The 18,167-nt window shown below is 40.4% G+C and overlaps 1 protein-coding gene across 5 annotated transcripts in view; it reads left to right on the top strand.

The window, feature by feature from the left end:
- The window catches only part of add2.S (adducin 2 S homeolog), a 50,167-nt gene that overhangs the window by 18,545 nt on the left and 13,455 nt on the right, over positions 1-18,167 (top strand). For all 5 annotated transcript variants that reach the window (XM_018255186.2, XM_018255189.2, XM_018255187.2 and 2 more), the window contains exons 2-8: positions 6,603-6,823; positions 8,909-9,047; positions 9,273-9,424; positions 10,903-10,983; positions 11,760-11,909; positions 13,879-14,022; positions 16,560-16,658. In XM_018255186.2, coding sequence (XP_018110675.1) covers positions 6,641-6,823; positions 8,909-9,047; positions 9,273-9,424; positions 10,903-10,983; positions 11,760-11,909; positions 13,879-14,022; positions 16,560-16,658 — 948 coding nt within the window. In that variant the 5' untranslated portion in view covers positions 6,603-6,640. The remainder of the gene's footprint in view (positions 1-6,602; positions 6,824-8,908; positions 9,048-9,272; positions 9,425-10,902; positions 10,984-11,759; positions 11,910-13,878; positions 14,023-16,559; positions 16,659-18,167) is intronic.

Genomic DNA, 18,167 nt, shown 5'->3' with positions numbered 1-18,167 from the left:
TAACTTAATCATGCTGAACCTCCACATACAGTGAATGCTGTGCTGTTGCTATGACACGTCTTTATAACAACTGAGACTCTTGATTCAGGACATTAACTCACCTTGGGTTGCCAGTAATTGATGAAGGGGTTTCTGGCTGGCAGCAGCTGCCTGCGCCCTTGTAACACATGTGTTTGTTTAGAGCAAGAGAGCGGGTGGCAGTTAGCTTGCTGCATGACTATCCCCGCTCCTGTCAATGTATCCTAGCAACCCCGGGGATGCTGCAGTTCTGTAGAAGAGGAGGAGGGTAATAGAGGGAACTGCAATTTGATGTGTTTAACTGCTTCAGTGGCATATATTCAATGCCTATCGTTTGCACATTATGAAAAAATGGCAAGTTAAAGGCGGATGATCATACCTCGCAAATCTCCCGTTTTCAGAGGGACAGTCCCTCTTTTGACAGCTCAACCCGCAGTCCTTTGTTTGTACTGGAAAGTGCTGATTTTCTCTGCACTGAAAAGCCAGAAAAAGAAACAATGTTTCTAACTTAATTGGCTTTTGGCAGAGAGCCCAGAACAGCCACAGCTGCAGATAAGATACGTTTGTAACAATTTTGAGATAAGCAAATAAGTAATTGTAACAATATAAGATAACAGGTCCCTTGGGAGAAGTTAGACTCACAGCTTAAAGGACCAGCAACATCAATTTTTTTTTAAAAAAAAAAATTGTTAGTATACAACAAAAAAAAAAACACAAAGACAAATTAAACTTTGAAATCGCTGTCTTTATTAAGAAATAACTTACTGAAACTCCGCTTGCGCTCCTCTTTAGAAAAGCGATCTGGCAATCCATCATGAGGCGCTCGATTTCTACTCCCTGCCTTCCTTATAAGAGATAGTCAGGGAGGAGAAATCGAGCACCACACAATGAATCGTCGCCCTGTCGCCTTTTCTTAAGAGGAGCGGAGTTTCGTTAAGTTATTTCTTAATAAAGACTTAGCAATTTCAAAGTTTAATTTGTCTTTGTGTTTTTTCTCATTGTATATTAACGAATATTTTTTTTAAAAAAATTTGATGTTATTGGTCCTTTAAAAGGCAATTCACCTTGATTTGTAAAACTGTAACAACTGAAAATACACAGAAATATGTTCAACTTTCATAACTTGCCAAATTTTATAAAATGAACATGGTAACTAGGGCGGTGGCCACAAAAATGGGCATGGTTAAAAAAATGTTGCCACGCTGTGCACGTTTTATTTCCAAAATGTTGGGAGGTATGCAGATCTAAATAAACATGTATAATATGTGAGAATTATTATGGTGACAGAACATATTATATGGGCAACGGATTTATAGAACTCTGAAGCTGCCCATGGACTTATGTTTGGACCTACTAGGTCTGTACAGTGACAGTCCATGGATTCAGCACATTTTAGCTAACCCACCACTGTCCTGGTTCTGTTTAGGTGCTTGTAGGTGACCTGTATTATTTGTTAGAAGCACCTGAGGCCTCATAATGAGCCATAAGAGCGATGAAGCAGGCGGATTGTGGTTGGCGCGTATCACAATGCAGATCATCGCCCAGTTCCGAGGTTGTATTTATCAAGGCAAAACTAGGACACTGCTGCTGTCAAGCAAATAATCCATATTTATCAAGAGAGAACCTTCCACTGGATTCTCTGCCATGTTTTCATGGAGCAATACATCAACAAAATATAAAGCTGCTGTCATTTTGGGTCATTGTATGTTTAGCACAAGGATACAGCAGTACTGATGGAGCAACTATCTTATCTACTGCTCTGCACACCCACCCACACACACTGACAGGCTCATGTAATGAGACACAGCACAGGCCGAGGTGCATGCACAGCAAACGGATGTAGATACACACTTAATAGCCAAAATCCACTGAATAACACACACACACAGTATATACAGTTGTGTTCAGAATAACAGCAGTGTGTTTAAAAAATAAAAGCTCAAAATCCTTATATTTAGTTGTATAATCAGTGTTTCTGAGAACTGCTGCACATCTGTGATGCATGGAGTCCACCAACTTCTGGCACCTCTTACATTCCACAATTCTTCTGCATTTCTTGCTTTTGCCTCAGAAACAACATTTTTGATGTCACCCCACAAGTTTTCTATTGGATTAAGGTCCAGGGATTGGGCTGGTCACTCTATAATGTCAATCTTGTTGGTCTGGAATTAAGATGTTGCTGGTTTACTGGTGTGTTTGGAGTCGTCTTGTTGTAAACCCCTTTTCAATGGAATTCCTCTTCGGCATAAGGCAACATGACCTCTTCAAGTATTTTGATGTAGTGAAACTGATCCATGATCCCTGGTATGTGATAATAGGCCCAACATAGTATGAGAAACATCCCCATATCATGATGCTTGTGCTACCATGCTTCACTGGCTTCACAATATACTGTGGCTTGAATTCAGTGTTTGGAGGTCATCTAAGAAAATGTCTGCGACCCCTAGACCCAAAAAAAACAACAAAGAACAATCTTGCTTTCATCAGTCCACAAAATGTTGCACCATTCAATGCACCAGTCAATGTGTTCTTTGGCAAATTGTAACCTCTTCAGCACGTCTTTTTTTCTTTAACAATGGGACTTTGCGGGACTAATTTAACTCAAATCTGCTATTATTTGGAACAATCCTCAATTAATGATTCAGTTACATAGAATCAGCAGCATGCATGTCATGACTGTTGGGTCTGTTGCTTTTCTATTACTCTACTACACCTACTAGTAAATTATTTGCCATGTAGAAATATAATTATTACCAAAACCAGTGATTGATCAGGTTAATGATGTCGGACTGCTATAATTCTAAACATAATTGTATATAAAACAAATGGACACTAGAGACCCAATTACTTACATTTGTATTAAGTTGCACCAGTGGAAAAACCTCAGAGCAACCAATAAACAAGGAGTTTGGATCAGAATAGTGCATACAAGTCAGTAAAAACAAATATGATTGGTTGGTATAATGCAACTTAGAATAAGTGGCTTGGTATATTCTGTAAGAATTAGTCATTTAATAACACTGGTGATGTTATTAAATGAGCCCCTCTGATTCTTACAGAACATACCAAGCCACTCCTTCGATTCACATTGACTGACTCAGAGAAATGGAGGACTTAGAGCAGGAGTCCCCAACCTTTTTTACCTGTGAGCAACATTCAGATGTAAAAAGAGTTGGGGAACAAAGCAAGTATGAAAAACGTTCCTGCGGGTGCCAAATAAGGGCTGTGATTGGCTTTTTGATAGCCCCTATGTGTATTGCAAGCACAGAGGAGGTTCTGTTTGGCAGTACATCTGTTTTTTTATGCAACTAAAACTTGCCTCCAAGCCTGGAATTTAAAAATAAGCACCTGCTTTGAGACCACAAAGAGCAACGTCCAAGGGGTTGGGGAGCAACATGTTGCTCGCGAGCTACTGGTTGGGAACCACTGGCTAATAAAGAGAGGTCGAAGCAATTTGGGTATTGGTAGGATACTTTTAAATATAAGGACACAAGCTGCAGAGTGATAAGGGCAGCAGAATTGCTTGGTCAGTTCTGTCAATCCAGTGGGATAGTTCACAGTGTCGCTCTGTACTTAAAGGGACAGTAACACCAAAACATGAAAGTGTTGTAAAAGAAATACCAGCAGTCTGCTACAATAATGCCTTTTTTTTACGGAAGTGCCGTCCAATCACTGAGTTTATTATGTGGATACAGTGGGGACATTGAGGACTGAGCGCCTGGACAAGGGCACCGTGGTAAATTGGAGCAGTCCTCTATGGTTTTTGTTTTACTGATGTTGTAAAAGAAAAACAATATAATGTACTTGTGCCCTGCACTGGCAAAACTGATGTGTTTGCTTCAGAAACACAACGGTAGTTTGTATAAACAAACTGCTGTGTAGCCATGGGGGCAGCCATTCAAGCACAGGACACATAGTAGATAACATAGGTTCTGAAGAATCCCATTGTATACTACAGAGTTTATCTGTTATCTGCTGTGTATCCTGTGCCTTTTCTCCTTTTTCAGCTTTGAATGGCTGCCCCAATAGCTAAACAGCAGCTTGGTTATATAAACTATAGTACAGATTCTGAATCACAGACCAGTTTTACAAGTGCAGGGCACAAGTACATTATATGGCCATTACTTTAAGGCACTTTCATTGTTTGGTGTAACTGTACCTTTAATGCCTCAGGGCTGTACCTATGCCACCCTCTACATTCTCCCCATTTTGAGCCAAACCTTGGCTTCAGTAAAAAAAAGCTTAAGGGCTCCAGGATGAACCTCCCTGATATTAAATGGTTATTTCTAGAGGTTGTTATATGATATGATAATGTGTAGGCTCAGGCAAAAGGCCTTTCCTTTCTACCCATAAAATGACCTTGGTTGACTCTGGCTCTGGAAAATGCACAGATTGCAACTTCATTTAGATGCAGAATTACAGGTATGATCAACACGCAGGGCATTTGACAGAAACTAAATAATTCACCAGGCTACTTTAGCCAAGTGATGATACACAGAGCATCATTACTCCGATATATGGGGAAAAAAAGCTCCCAGATGCTCAGGTTGAAATGGCAAGTTTTTTCTAATCCACACAGCATATTGTACCAGTGCAACCAGTGCTCCAGAGGAAGCAGCCGGAGCGTCATGCCGCACCTAATATTTTGCTCACCTAGGTCCGTGGCTTTTTGGCCTTGCCACAAATCTGGGCCTGGCTGACTGTATACTTCAGGGATACCAGAACTACAACAAATGTGCAGAGCTTTGCTGTACAACAGCCATATGCATGTTACTTCATATCCTATTTAACCAATCCCGGGCCCGGAAGATGGTAGTTACGTTACTGAGCAGGCCCCCCAGTCACCTCCCCCCCTCTCCCCCCATCCCAGCCGCAAAACCGCACCTCCCCCCCTCACATCTACCTTTTGCTGCGTGACGTGGCCGGGGTCAGGGAGGGAAGTAAGCAGTGGCAATGCAGGGAGTGAGGCCCAAAAGAGTTTTTTCCTAGTGTCCCACTGGTCCAGTCCAACCCTGGTTCGTCTGAGCAAAAATTTGCCTGCCGAAAAGGGTGCAAAACTTTGTTAGTGATGAACTCTTTTGCTAGGGAATTGTCCTCTACGCCTTTTAGTAAATTGCCAATGTCCCTCTGGATTGTCTTTTTGGCACATTTTTGCTAGTGACGGGCACTTCGCCCTTTAGTAAATTTGCCCCATTCTGTATGATGCTGTTCCAAATAAAAGCAAGCTACTGTAGATCTGAGCATATTGGACATTTCTGTAATGATTCTTGTGACACATTACGGACAGTGACTCCCTCCTTGTCAATACCAAACATATTTACAGTGAAAATGTATGTGATGTCCTAGATGTTTTTGAAACAATAACTGAGTGACTGATAAATCAATATTTTCCTATATCTGTAACCTTGTTATGAGTTAAGGAGGGGGGGGGGCTGACAAATGGTTGGATAACAAAGGGAGAAACTGACCTGATGAAAACCATTACCATATAGACAGAGTGGTGCCTTATAGTCTTGATACAAAGCATGTTACTTTGGTGGTTAATGAATAGAGGGGCCCTTATGCTGCATGTATACCTCAGTGGAAAAGCTACTGCATAATCCTGCTAGGCCACAGACAAGCTATGGCAAACTATTCATATTTCTGTTAATAAAATAATAATAAAAAAGGGTGATGCAAGTTCTGCCCATTTACTGTAAGTGATCATGAACAAATTGAGAATCGTTGTTCATACCCCACACAGGGTGGTCCAGTTTAATAAGTACAGGTGTGGAATCCGTTATCCATAAACCCGTTATCTAAAAAGCTCTGAATTACAGAAAAGGCTGTCTCCCATAGATTTCAATTTATCCAAATTTAAAAAAAATTCTTTGTAATAATAAAACAGTACCTTGTAGTTGATCCAACCTAAGATATAATTAATCCTCATTGGAAGCAAAACCAGCCTATTGGGTTTATTTAATTGTTTACATGATTTTCTAGTAGACTTAAGGTATGAAGATCCAAATTTCGGAAAGATCCGTTATCTGAAACACCCCAGGTCCCCAGCATTCTGGATAACAGGTACCAAACCTGTTTTGGAATATGCTTAATTATAGTGAAGATCGGGGTCGACTGGCCCCCCGCATGCATGAGCACCGACGAGCCACATATTGTTTTTTGGGGGGGCCAGCCGATCAGGGAGCGCCCAGTCCGACCCTGGTGAGGATGGTAAAGCAGATGGGGAAATTAAATTTTGCATAAGGTCACAATACGGGGCACCAGTGCTCCATCAGGCATATTAAACACGCACTCTATAACTGGCCATAGAACCACAAAGTACACCATTTTCTTTTCATGATCTCCTTCCATTGTTCCATTATGTTATTTTTATATCTAGTTTATTTTTGGAGAAATAACCAAAAACCAATGGTCACCAATGACCCCTCTAGTGCATGTTCTATTTATGTAGTGTAAATGTATTTATATTTATTTTTATTTATGTATTACATAATTAGGCTGATCTTGAATATGTTTGTTGCTGAGTGGTGTTGCGATGGTGCTGGTGTCCCCCTAACACACTGAATATGATTCTTGACTTTCAGGAGTCAACATAAGGTGGAGAACATAGTGACCTTGAAAGATGAGCAGTGAGACCACCCCGGAGGCTGTGTCCTCTCCACCGTCCCAGGAGCAGAAATATTTTGACCGATACACTGAAGACGACCCAGAATATCTGCGTGTCCGAAACATGGCGGCGGATCTTAGGCAAGATGTTAATGTTATGGAGCAGAAGAAGAGAGTGAGCATGATACTGCAGAGTCCAGTAAGTGCTAAGAGGTGATATTGGTTGGATGTCTAAAAGTCATGGGGTGGACTTGAATCAAAAGGTAAAATTTGCCCCAATGTGGACAGAGCTACCTACAGCCAATCAGATTTCACCCATAAACTTTCAATGGGGGAATTGAACCTGCTGCCATTAATACCAGGGTTCCCTTCACAGTTCACAGTTGGTCACTAGGGGACTGCAGTTTTAGGTTTGAAAAATTGGATGGAGCCACCAACAGCCAATCAGAGTTATCTCATTGATTGTAATGGGAAAATGTAAACTGCTGCCATTCCCACATGTTTCATGCCAGTCTCCCCAAACTTTTCACAGTTGGCCAATGGGGGACTATGGTTCAAGTGAGCAGAGCCAACAATTCATTCAATAAATTAGCATGTTTTTTCAAACTAACATGTCTCAAACTTCACTTTCTAGTTTGGTGTTACTGTTCCTTTAAACGCCTACCCTAAATCACTTTGTCAAATAGAGACAAAATGGTACAAGGTTCTAGTATCCCATAGCAAATCAAGTAACAGCATTTAGTGCAATTTGAATAAAGAAACATTTCTTGTAGGTCATTATAGGTTTGTAGACCTGGGCAAAAAGCAAATGTAAGTCAGATTGTGGTGGAATCTTTTTCTGTCCGTAGATATTTGAATTCTTAGCTTTGACAGTGTAAGCATTTCCATCCTGGCATTTCATTGTTCCCTTCAGGCTGTTACTAACTGTTCTTCTGCCCACAAAGCAGGGGAGATTAGATTCTGTATTTAATGTGTGAATTAGTCATTTTACTGGCAGTTCAATAACGGGTTTGATTTTATGCCAACCTGGTCCTTTGTGCCCTAGGCAAGTGCTATAAATATGTACAGTATAGATATGCAATATGAAGTATTAGTATGTGAAACCTTGATCTTATTACTGCCAGGAAACAAATATATTTTCAGTTTGCTGAAGTTTCAAAGTATTTATGCTCTCCAACGCTACTCTTCCCTGTCCATGAATTATAGTTTCTTCTTGTGCTTTCATAAAATGATTGCTGTATTTTAATGTCTAATTTATTACATAGATGCAATGCAATGAGATCTGCACAAATCCACTGTTTCCACTCATCCATAATTGGTCTTGACATTTTGATGCTCAAGGCATAAAGAAGTCTCTGGAGGATTTCCTCTTAAATAAAGCCACCGCTCCCTTAGATTTTAAAGGCACATGCCTATGAAATCCAACTCTGCTAAAGTACATATTTATAATCAGCCTTACTGAGACTATTTATCCAAGGTTTTTTTAGTGGTTCTCTCCATTCATTCAGATTTCTCCTGCTCCTGATGTTTGGCCTCTCGGTCAAGTCAGCGACAATGAACTGCATTCTGTTCTACTTGTACTTAATATCAAGACAAGCAAATCTGATTTTATTAAAGAGCTCAAGAGCAATTTGGGTCTATAAATTACCGTTAACCTCCTTCAGACACAGCAAGGTTTAAGCTCTTGTTTTTATGAAGGCCAGAAAGACATATGGGATGAGTCCCAAAAGCTGTGCCAAACATATATGTCTACTGTTGCCATTTTTAATGGTGTATACAGGTATGGGACCTGTTATCCAGAATGCACAGGACAGGGGTTTTCCGGATAATGGATCTTTCCGTTATTTGGGTCTTCATGCCTTAGGTCTACTAGAAATTAATTTAAACATTAAATAAACCCAATAGGATGGCTTTGCTTCCAAGAAGGATTAATTATATCTTAGTTGGGATCAAGTACAAGCTACTGTTTTATTATTACAGAGAAAAAGGAAATCATTTTTAAAAATCTGGATTATTTGGATAAAATGAAGTCTATGGGAGACAGCCATTCCGTAATTCGGAGCTTTCTGGATATCGGGTTTCCGGATAAGGGATCCTATACCTATATGATTAAGTAACATATAGACAATCAGCCCTACTGGTCACCTTTTGGGTTCAGTAAATATCTGATTGGGTTTCTATGAGTTACTAGACCTGGTGCAAACTTTATGATCTCTATTATATAACTCCATGAGGCACAATAATTAGCAATGCTATAAAGTGATGACATTTCTTTATGTCTCAGTCTTTCAGGGAAGAGCTGGAGAGTCTCATCCAGGAACAGATGAAGAAGGGAAACAATTCCTCTAATATCTGGGCTCTCAGGCAAATCGCAGATTTTATGGACAGCACTGCTCCATCCGTCTTTCCAACCTGTCCTGTCAGTAGGTGCCTTTTGCTAATAACTTGCCAAAAAAATTGCTGTTTAAGTTTTTCAATTGAGAATATAACCGGAACTTCCAATCTCAGGGGTAGAGACATTGTGTGTGATATTTAATTCCCTGTAGGTCAATCTAATTACATTTTGTCACCATGGTGTGTATATTGGCGGTGAGATGGCCTCATCAAAAATTAAACAAAAAATAGAAAGTAACCAAACTTCATTTCAGGCTCCTCGATGGTGTTGCCAATCAATGATATCCACTGCAATGACCCTGTCCCTCTGGCTAAAGGTGAAAGGCTCATGAGATGCAAACTTGCCAGTGTCTACCGACTGATGGACCTTTATGGCTGGGCTCAGCTTAGTGGTACCTTTGCCTCGGTGAGTACAGTTTACATTGACAAGAATATCGCCTAATAGACAATAATGATATGCGACATGAGTCCTGATTCATTTGTAATCTCCCTAAGAGCAAATGTCCTATCTAACACTATTTACAAGTTTGCATAGCTTTTGTATATTATTAAGTACTATATTAACATGCAGACATTGTTTTCAGTATGGCAGTATTGTGAAAGTCTATCATATACTTTAGCAATTTGCTAATTATTGGTTTATCCATGGCATGAAGCCCTTTCTTCCTAAAATATGATATTCATTACCAGTACATTTCAGCAAGGAGCAGCAATAATTTATTACAGTTTTATTCACTGGGAGCTGTAATAGTAATGATAATACCTGGAGGAACAACCATAGATGCTTTTGATTGGTAGCAGCACAGGATTTATTTATCAAAGGGTATAGACCCAGTGACTGATGGGGGGAGCAAGAGATATTGGAGGTCCAGTAGGCAATAACTGATAAGCAGTTCCCATATATGTTTCTCAAAAATGTCTTATTCCCAAAGTTTGGGGGGTACTGTAGGGCCCAATAACTTTTATATATGCTGCTGCTCTGAAATATCAGCTTTCATGGGAACGTTACACACTACTGGTCTCACAAGTCAGTGCCTCAGTTTCCAATTGTTCATTTGTCTAATGCAGTGATCCCCAACCATTAGCCAATCACAGCCCTTATTTGGCACCTTTTTACATTTGAATGTTGCTCAAGGGTAAAAAAAGGTTGGGGACCCCTGGTCTAGTCCCATGAAAGGGGAAAATATGTAGTTTGGGTGGTTTTCTAAAGTAATGTAACAACTGTGGGAAATCTATCCACAAGTAGTGATGGGCAAATTTGTTCGGCAGCCGTGAATTCCCGCGATTCGCCGCTGGCGAATAAATTTGCGAAACCGGTGCAAAAATTCGCAAAACGGCACCAGCGTCTCGTATTTGATGCCCGCGTCAGTTTTTGTAATCATGTAAACTGTAAAAGAAGTCATTTTTGCAGGAAAATAAAACACATATTACCACTATTTGTTGTGCAGGTATGGAATCTGTTATCCGGAAACTTGTTATCCAGAAAGCTCCGAATTAAGGAATGGCTGTCTCCCATAGAGTCCATTATAATGAAATAATACAAATTTTTTTTATTATTTTCTCTGTAATAATAAAACAGTAACTTGTGCTTGATCCACACTAAGATATACAAAATCCTTATTGGAAGCAAAACTAGCCTATTGGGTTTAATTAATGTTTCCAGTAGATTTAAGGTATGAAGATCCAAATTACGGAAAGATCCGGAAAACCCCAGGTCCCGAGTATTCTGGATTATAGGTCCCATACCTGTAAATTGTTTTAAAATATCAGTGCCAACCTGCCCATGATTGAACATGATTATTGGTATAATTGAATAATTGAAGGCAAACCCCTAAAACAGCTCACATTGGCAGTTATCCTTCTTTCTTCTACATTGGCTTTCAGATAAGAGTGAATAAAGAGCAAGACCACTTCTTAATCAGCCCACGGGGAATCTCCTGTAATGAGGTGACGGCATCAAGTCTGGTAAGTTCCAACAGTCCCAAAGAAAAAAATGCAATTGCACACAGGATTGATGCAAGCAAGATTGCCTAGCGTGTTTAATGTGGAGTGCCACGTTTCGGGGGCACGTCCCTTTGTCAAGGATGCTTGACAAAGGGGCATGACCCTGAAACATTAGAGGATCTCCACATTAGAGGATCTCTTTTGTCTTTATTTTGCTTCCTTGAACATTTGTAATAATAAGTGGCCACTTCAAGCATTTGCACCAACATCTCTAACATCTATAATACGACCTAGATGTACTCGCCCTATTCAAACTGACCTAAGCACAAGTGTACTAACGAAGTTAGTGTTAATGAAAGTTCACTATGAAATGCTCACGCTAACAAATCAACGCTACCGAAACTTCGCCAGCATTTGGACACAACTTTTAGTGGATTAGAGTAGTAGTAGCAAATATGCGCCTGATGAAGTGGCGTGAAGTGTGACGGGAAATTCGCCCTTTAGTGAATTTGCCCCTGTGTCTTTCAAGGATCCAGCATGTTGCTGGGGTTGGCATGGCACAGGGAATATAGCTTGTTGGCTGCTGGTGCATGCACTGCATTTTTACATCAATTTTTAACCCATGCCCTTAATACTATGACCAGCATTCATCACTTAAGTTAAGTATAACCCCAGCATCAGCCACCAAACAACCACTTAGTGGACACTAACACACTTGGCAAGATATACAGTATTCATATAGTTGAGGAATTCCAAAACAGAAAACATCCACCAGAATTGTTTAATGTCACCCACAGGTTAAGGTTAACATTCTGGGGGAGATGGTGGAATCTGGAAGTACCAGTTTTGAGGTGGCCTCTTGTGACTTCAGCCTGCACTCAGCCATATACTCGGCACGACCAGACGTGAGGTGCATCATCCAGTTACACACGGCAGCTGCTACAGCGGTAAGATCTGCTCTACTAATGGGGTTTCCATTGACCACCCTCTGTAGGAGAGTTCCCCGACCATGACAGCAATCCATAGAACTACTAGTACTGAAGTGAATGGAACCCAGCTTGCAGGGAAGGACATGTGGGATATTCTTAGTAAGCTATAAAATAAAGTGATAAGAAAAGCACAGTGTGGGTGGTTTCTCTATACTAGTGTGTGAATGACTAACTAATCTTTACAGCAGCAGCAGGGGTGAACCATCTGCAGCTTCCTGGCTTCTTATTTATCGACAGTTCCCAGCATTTTACTATAGTGACATTGCAGCATGCTGGGAGCTAAGGTACAGCAATGCCTGGAGGGCTGCAGGTTGTCTGCCCCTTCTTCAAAGTAAACCATAAGGAAGTGATCCCTAACTAGTATCTTGTCATCAATATGTTGCTCTCTGACCCCTTGGATGTTGCTCCCAGTGACCTCAAAGAAGGTGCTTATTTTTGAATTCCTGGCTTGGAGGCAAATTTTGGTTGAATAAAAACTAAGCATCCTTTAGCCAATTTAAATAGGGACTTATTTGCTCCCCTGTGGACTTTTTTCATGCTTATGTTGTACCTCAACTCTTTTTTATAAATGTATGTGGCTCACAGGTAAAAAAGAACCACCCAGGCATGGATTTGTGGAGAGGCCACCAAGGCCCAGGCCTAGGGCGGCAGGATTTTAGGGGGCGGAATGATGCCCAACCACACCCACATTGGTTCAGAAACACTGGGGATGCATAGGAGATACAATAGTTTTAAATTTCCCATTCGCCAATCCCCATTGCTCCGGTCCCGATGATGAAAATTTGAGAAAATAAAATGGAGGGGATAGGGGCGACAAAAGACAGTGGGCCTAGGGGTGCCCACTATTGTAAATCCAGCCCTGGAACCTAAGAGCATTGGAGTGAATCATCACTAACTTTATTATTATTAAGATATACAAAGTTACGGATGGTATTCATCCCAGGGTACTTGGCAAACCTCTTTACTTAATTTTTCAGGAATCATTAATATCTGGCATGTTGCCACGAGGCGAATTGCTAATGTTGTGACGCTATTCAAAAGGAATCCCGTTAGAGTATATTAGATATAGTATATATGTGACTACAATGAAGGCTACCTTATCAGCCTCAAAAGTATAGGCCAGTTAGTCTGACATCAGTGGTAGGAAAGCTTTTGGAAGGGGTATTAAGGGATAAGACACTTGACTTCATTACAAATAATAATACTATGAGTTTGTGCCAGCATGGTTTTATACGAAATAGATTTTGCCAGACCAAATTAATTTCTTTTTATGAGAAGGTGAGCAGGGACATAATTTCTGGGATGGCAGTGGATGTGATCTACTTAGACTTTGCAAAAACATTTGATACAGTATCACATAGAAGGTTACTGTTTAAATTAAGGAATTTTGGGCTGGAACATAGTATTTGTACCTGGATAGAGAACTGGCTAAAAGATAGACTACAAAGAGTGGTGGTAAATGAAAAATTTTCTAATTGGACCAGTGTTGTTAGTGGAGTACCGCAGGGTTCTGTACTATAGACAAATAGCAGGGGACCTTTTTACCCATAAAAGGATCACTGTACCATTTCATTTGAAGCAATGTAGGTGGTTCTCCACAGTGAGGTTGTGAAATGCACAGCCAGATGTTGTTGTGATGGCTGATTCTGTTATGCCTTTAAGAGTGGCTTGGATGATTTCTTGGACAGACACAATATCTAAGGCTATTGTTATACTAAAATCTATAGTTAGTGTATGAGTATATAGTTTATGTGAGTGTATGGAGGGGTCAGTGTGTGTATATATCGAGGCTGGGTTTCATTTGGAGGGGTTGAACTTGATGGACTTTGGTCTTTTTTTAACCCAATTCAACTATTTAACTTTGGAAATGGTTGATGCCACATTCAATACTAACTGGTTCCACCAACTAGTTCTGTGTTTATCCTAGGTATCAGCGATGAAATGTGGCCTCTTACCCATCTCCCATGATGCCTTGCTAGCTGGGGAGGTAATGAACTATGATTACAGTGGCGACATGGAGGAGGAAGAAGACAGGATTGAACTCCAGAAGTGTATGGGACCCACATGCAAGGTAGATATACAATTGTGTTCCCAAAACAGACATTGCATATTTTCACATGCGCAGTGGAATAAAAATGACATCATATTTGCTGTTGGTTTTTCGCAAGTTTTCCTTATTTGCTATGACTGCAGTTCTTGCCTCCAGATCTTTGTCTGATTTGGTCACACATGTGGTGGGACAGATGTGGTTGATCCATTTGGTCCTCAGGCCATTAGGCTAGTAGGCTAGTGCAGAGCTCTTAGCTGCAGATCATATCCATGGCCCGATGTGGCCCTTGCCCAATCAATACTTAACTGAGCAGCAGTCAAATATGAATTGGGCTGATCTGATTGCCTCGTCCTCAAGCCAGTAAGGAGAGTCGCCTGCCATTCATTCATAAGTAGCTGAGTTTACAGATGGGTTCCCATCCAATAAAATACCAGATAAGGTAGCCAGAAAGACATCCAATAATCCACCTCAATATCCACTCCCCGAAGAGTTTGCTGCCCCAGATCCACCCAATACCTGCCCAGTGATGACACTGTCATGTCCACTCAACTCCTTTGCCAAGTAGTTCTTACCTGGTAAGTTGTCAGCTACAGTCCGTGCTTGTAAGGGTGCCTTACTCTCCATGCACATGGACAGAAGAGGGTGTTCCATGGGGGAGCTTATAACTGTTTAATTAAAAAGAAATTGGTCATTTTTTGTGGGGGTTAAGCCTCCATAAATCTTTATTATTATATATGTAGTGCCAAATTGTAAGTTCTTCAATCAGGTTATGCTTAATGCACCTATAGAAAAATTATAACAAAATGACTTTCATGTCTATGGCGCAGAGGGCATGTTGACCGCCACAGTGCTATAGCGGACAACCAAATAGTTTAAAACACAGATTATAGAAAATTATGGGATTTTTTTGCATATGGAACTGGTGCCTATTTTAGGGAGAGTATTTCCCATGCTCTGAGCATTAGGAAGAACTCCATGTCCACTTTGATTCACCACTAGAGTACTATATTGGAGGGAGGAGGCCTCCTCTGAAACATCTTGCACTGTTGTTGCCTAAACTCTGGTCATCATTTTGGGCACATTACTTTTCTGCTTCATAATAGTGTCCCTCTAACTGCTTGCTATGAGGAATGCACCCATTGTTGTAATCTTTGTGGCTCATTGGGATTCAGTCTGTCAGACCATATTATGCTGAGGGTTGGATTTCCATGGGCAGAGGGTATCTCTTTGTCCTACACTATAACCTTTGTCCCCCAAACCACGATGCAAATCCACCCACCGTATTGTGTCTGATGATGCTTCACTCAGTGTGTCTTTACTTTTATAAGATTTTATTGAACTTATTTCAAAAACAAACAATTATTTGAAAGAAAGGAAAATGAGGAAAGAAATTTAAGGAAAGGAACAAGGCAGGTGTGCAGTGTGTTCTGTTTCTGAGTGAGGTTTTCCTATACTCAATAATTCTGTACATTCAGCCAGGTACCCCACATAACTTTCAATTTCTCTGAATAACCTCTCACTAGGTAAATAATTTACTGGCATGGGAGGGAGTCATTTACTAGTTTTCGCCAGAATTACTGTATAAGGTACGGGGATCAAGGGATTTTTAGTGTATTAGGGTGACCTTCTTAGCACAGTACAGGTATGGGATCATCTCCCATAGACTCCCTTTATTCAAATAATCCAATTTGAAAATAATGATTTCCTTTTTCTCTGTAATAATAAAACAGTAGCTTGTACTTGATCCCAACTAAGATATATTTAATCAGTATTGGAGGCAAAATCAGCCTATTGGGTTTGTTTAATGTTTAAATGATTTTCTAGTAGACTTAAGGTATAAAGATCCAAATTACGGAAAGACCCCAGGACCCGAGCATTCTGAATAACAGGTCCCATTCCTGTATAACAACTGCAGATAACACTAGTCTAGTGTAAGACCGCAGCTGTATGTCCCCTTTTAATCTTAGAAAACATAGTTCTAGGGAGCGAATATTTGGAAGTATGTGTTTCTCATTTATGTAACGAAGTACCTCACTCCTAACCTATGTTGCCCCTACATTTAGAGCATTGGTCCAACACATTTTCATAGATTTTGGCTAAACAATATTGGGTTAAGTATGCCCTGCTTGGAAATGTTATTTGTACATATCTGTCTTTCATGGAGATGGTTAGTTCTGGGACTAAGAGGAGAAGGGCCTGGTGTGAACAGAATAATATACTCAGCATGTTTAAAGCATGGTTTGTTTGTTTTTGGTAAGAATGAATATTTTATCAAATTCTTAGTAATAGATATCTGGCTTTTGGCTTATTCAAAACACCCCATGTCCCAAGCATGCCAGGGACTCATTCAAATCACAAATCAAATCAGATCATGTGTTCAATAAGAATATAGTGCTGCCATCCCCAGAGACATTGCTTACTACTGTAACTCCAAGACTGGACATGTTGCAATTAAATTAAAGTAATCCCTTGATGTTTCCAAGTGGAGCATCTGTCGGCTCATCTGTATGCAAAATGCCAGAGATGTTGTTCTAATCTATTTATCTTTAACCACACAGATCCTCATTCTGCGGAACCATGGGGTTGTTGCGCTGGGAGAAACAGTGGAAGAGGCTTTCTATAAAATCTTCCACCTTCAGTCAGCCTGTGAAACCCAGGTAATGGGAGTCAATGTACTTGGATCAGAGATTATATCTGCTTTGTTACCAACACAGTTTCATTTCTTATCAGAGAAACAAAAATGACCATGTGCACACCCAAGCCTCTTGTACTGTGTGCCTGGTGCTCAGTATTGGGGAGAAAGCGTTCCCTCCAAAGTATCATTTAATATAAAAAGGCCACTGGCAAACAAAGCCAATCCAAGGGGGGACTAGCCCCTATATTTTTATTATGCTAAAACCACACGGTAGGAGCTAGTCCCCCTTGTATCAGCTTTATGTACCAGTAGCCTTTCTACTTTTCTTATCGGCCCATAGACAAGCAGTGTCAGCACAAGAATGTAACGTCTGGCACCTGATTTGTTCCAATTTTTAGTACAAACGACTTTTTAACTAATAGCATTAGTAATGGGCGAATTTATTCTCCAGGCATGGATTCACAGCGAATTTCCACATTTCGCCACCTACGAATTATTTCACGAAATTGCTGCAAAACTTCTCTGGCGAAAAAATTTGTCGTGTAAAAATTGGCGCACGTCAAAATAATTTTGATGCCCATTGACTTTAATGTATTTGGAGAAAAAAAGTTGCACATGTAAAAATTGTTGCTTGTGTAAAAATTGTCATGCATCAAAATAATTTTGACACCCATTGACTTCAATGCGTTACGTGAATTTTTTGCCGTTTCACAAATTTTTTCGGAGTTTCACAAATTTTTCGGCGAAGCAAAACGGGACAGATTTGCCAATTATTCAATAGATGTTTTATTCCCCATGTGTTCCTTCTATCAGTACAGAAGAGAAGTTTTATATTTCAGACTTGCCATTCTCATAGAAGGATCTACAAGGGTGCAACCAACTGAAACAAAACAGCCAACACCAGCCAAAATCAGTTACAGATCTGATGTAGGCTTAGGTATTATTTGTCTTAGATAATGTCACCAAGGAAACCCATGCTGCATATAGGTTTCCTGGTTGCTAGGTGCCAATTCTTTTGCACTTTTCATCTTGCCCAGTACATATCCTCCTCATAAAGGTGCACCTATCAGAATGGAGAACAAAGAGTTTCACTTCTCTCAGTTTGCAGTTGTGCGTGTGCAATATACCAGAATGGTTTCACTGATACCAGAGAGGCACGGTACTAGAAGCTTAGTATTTACAGTATGTCTGCTCAGGGCAGGCATTAGGTATAGGGTTCCCTTGCAGAGAATTGTATAGTATATTGCAATCCCCATTCATATGCATAAAAGGGAAAAAAGGGTATACATTTCATTACAAACAATAAAACCCAAAGGGGAATGTATACCCTGCCTATAAACTGACTCTGGAGAAGAATAACAGGAGCACCCCTCTCTGAATACTGGCTTTTACAGTTCTGGTATCTGTAAATTTGTGGAGCGGAAAACACCCTCTGTTATTATGTGGAATGAAAGACCAGGGTGGGACCACATTGTCAGGATACCACGGAATCTCCTCTATGCATGGCAAATGGCATCAGCTTTCATTCCTA

This window comes from Xenopus laevis, chromosome 3S (genome assembly GCF_017654675.1).
Source record: "Xenopus laevis strain J_2021 chromosome 3S, Xenopus_laevis_v10.1, whole genome shotgun sequence".
Lineage (NCBI taxonomy): Eukaryota > Metazoa > Chordata > Amphibia > Anura > Pipidae > Xenopus > Xenopus laevis.
Note: the sequence above shows the minus strand (reverse complement) of the source record. Positions and strands in the feature narration are given on the sequence as shown.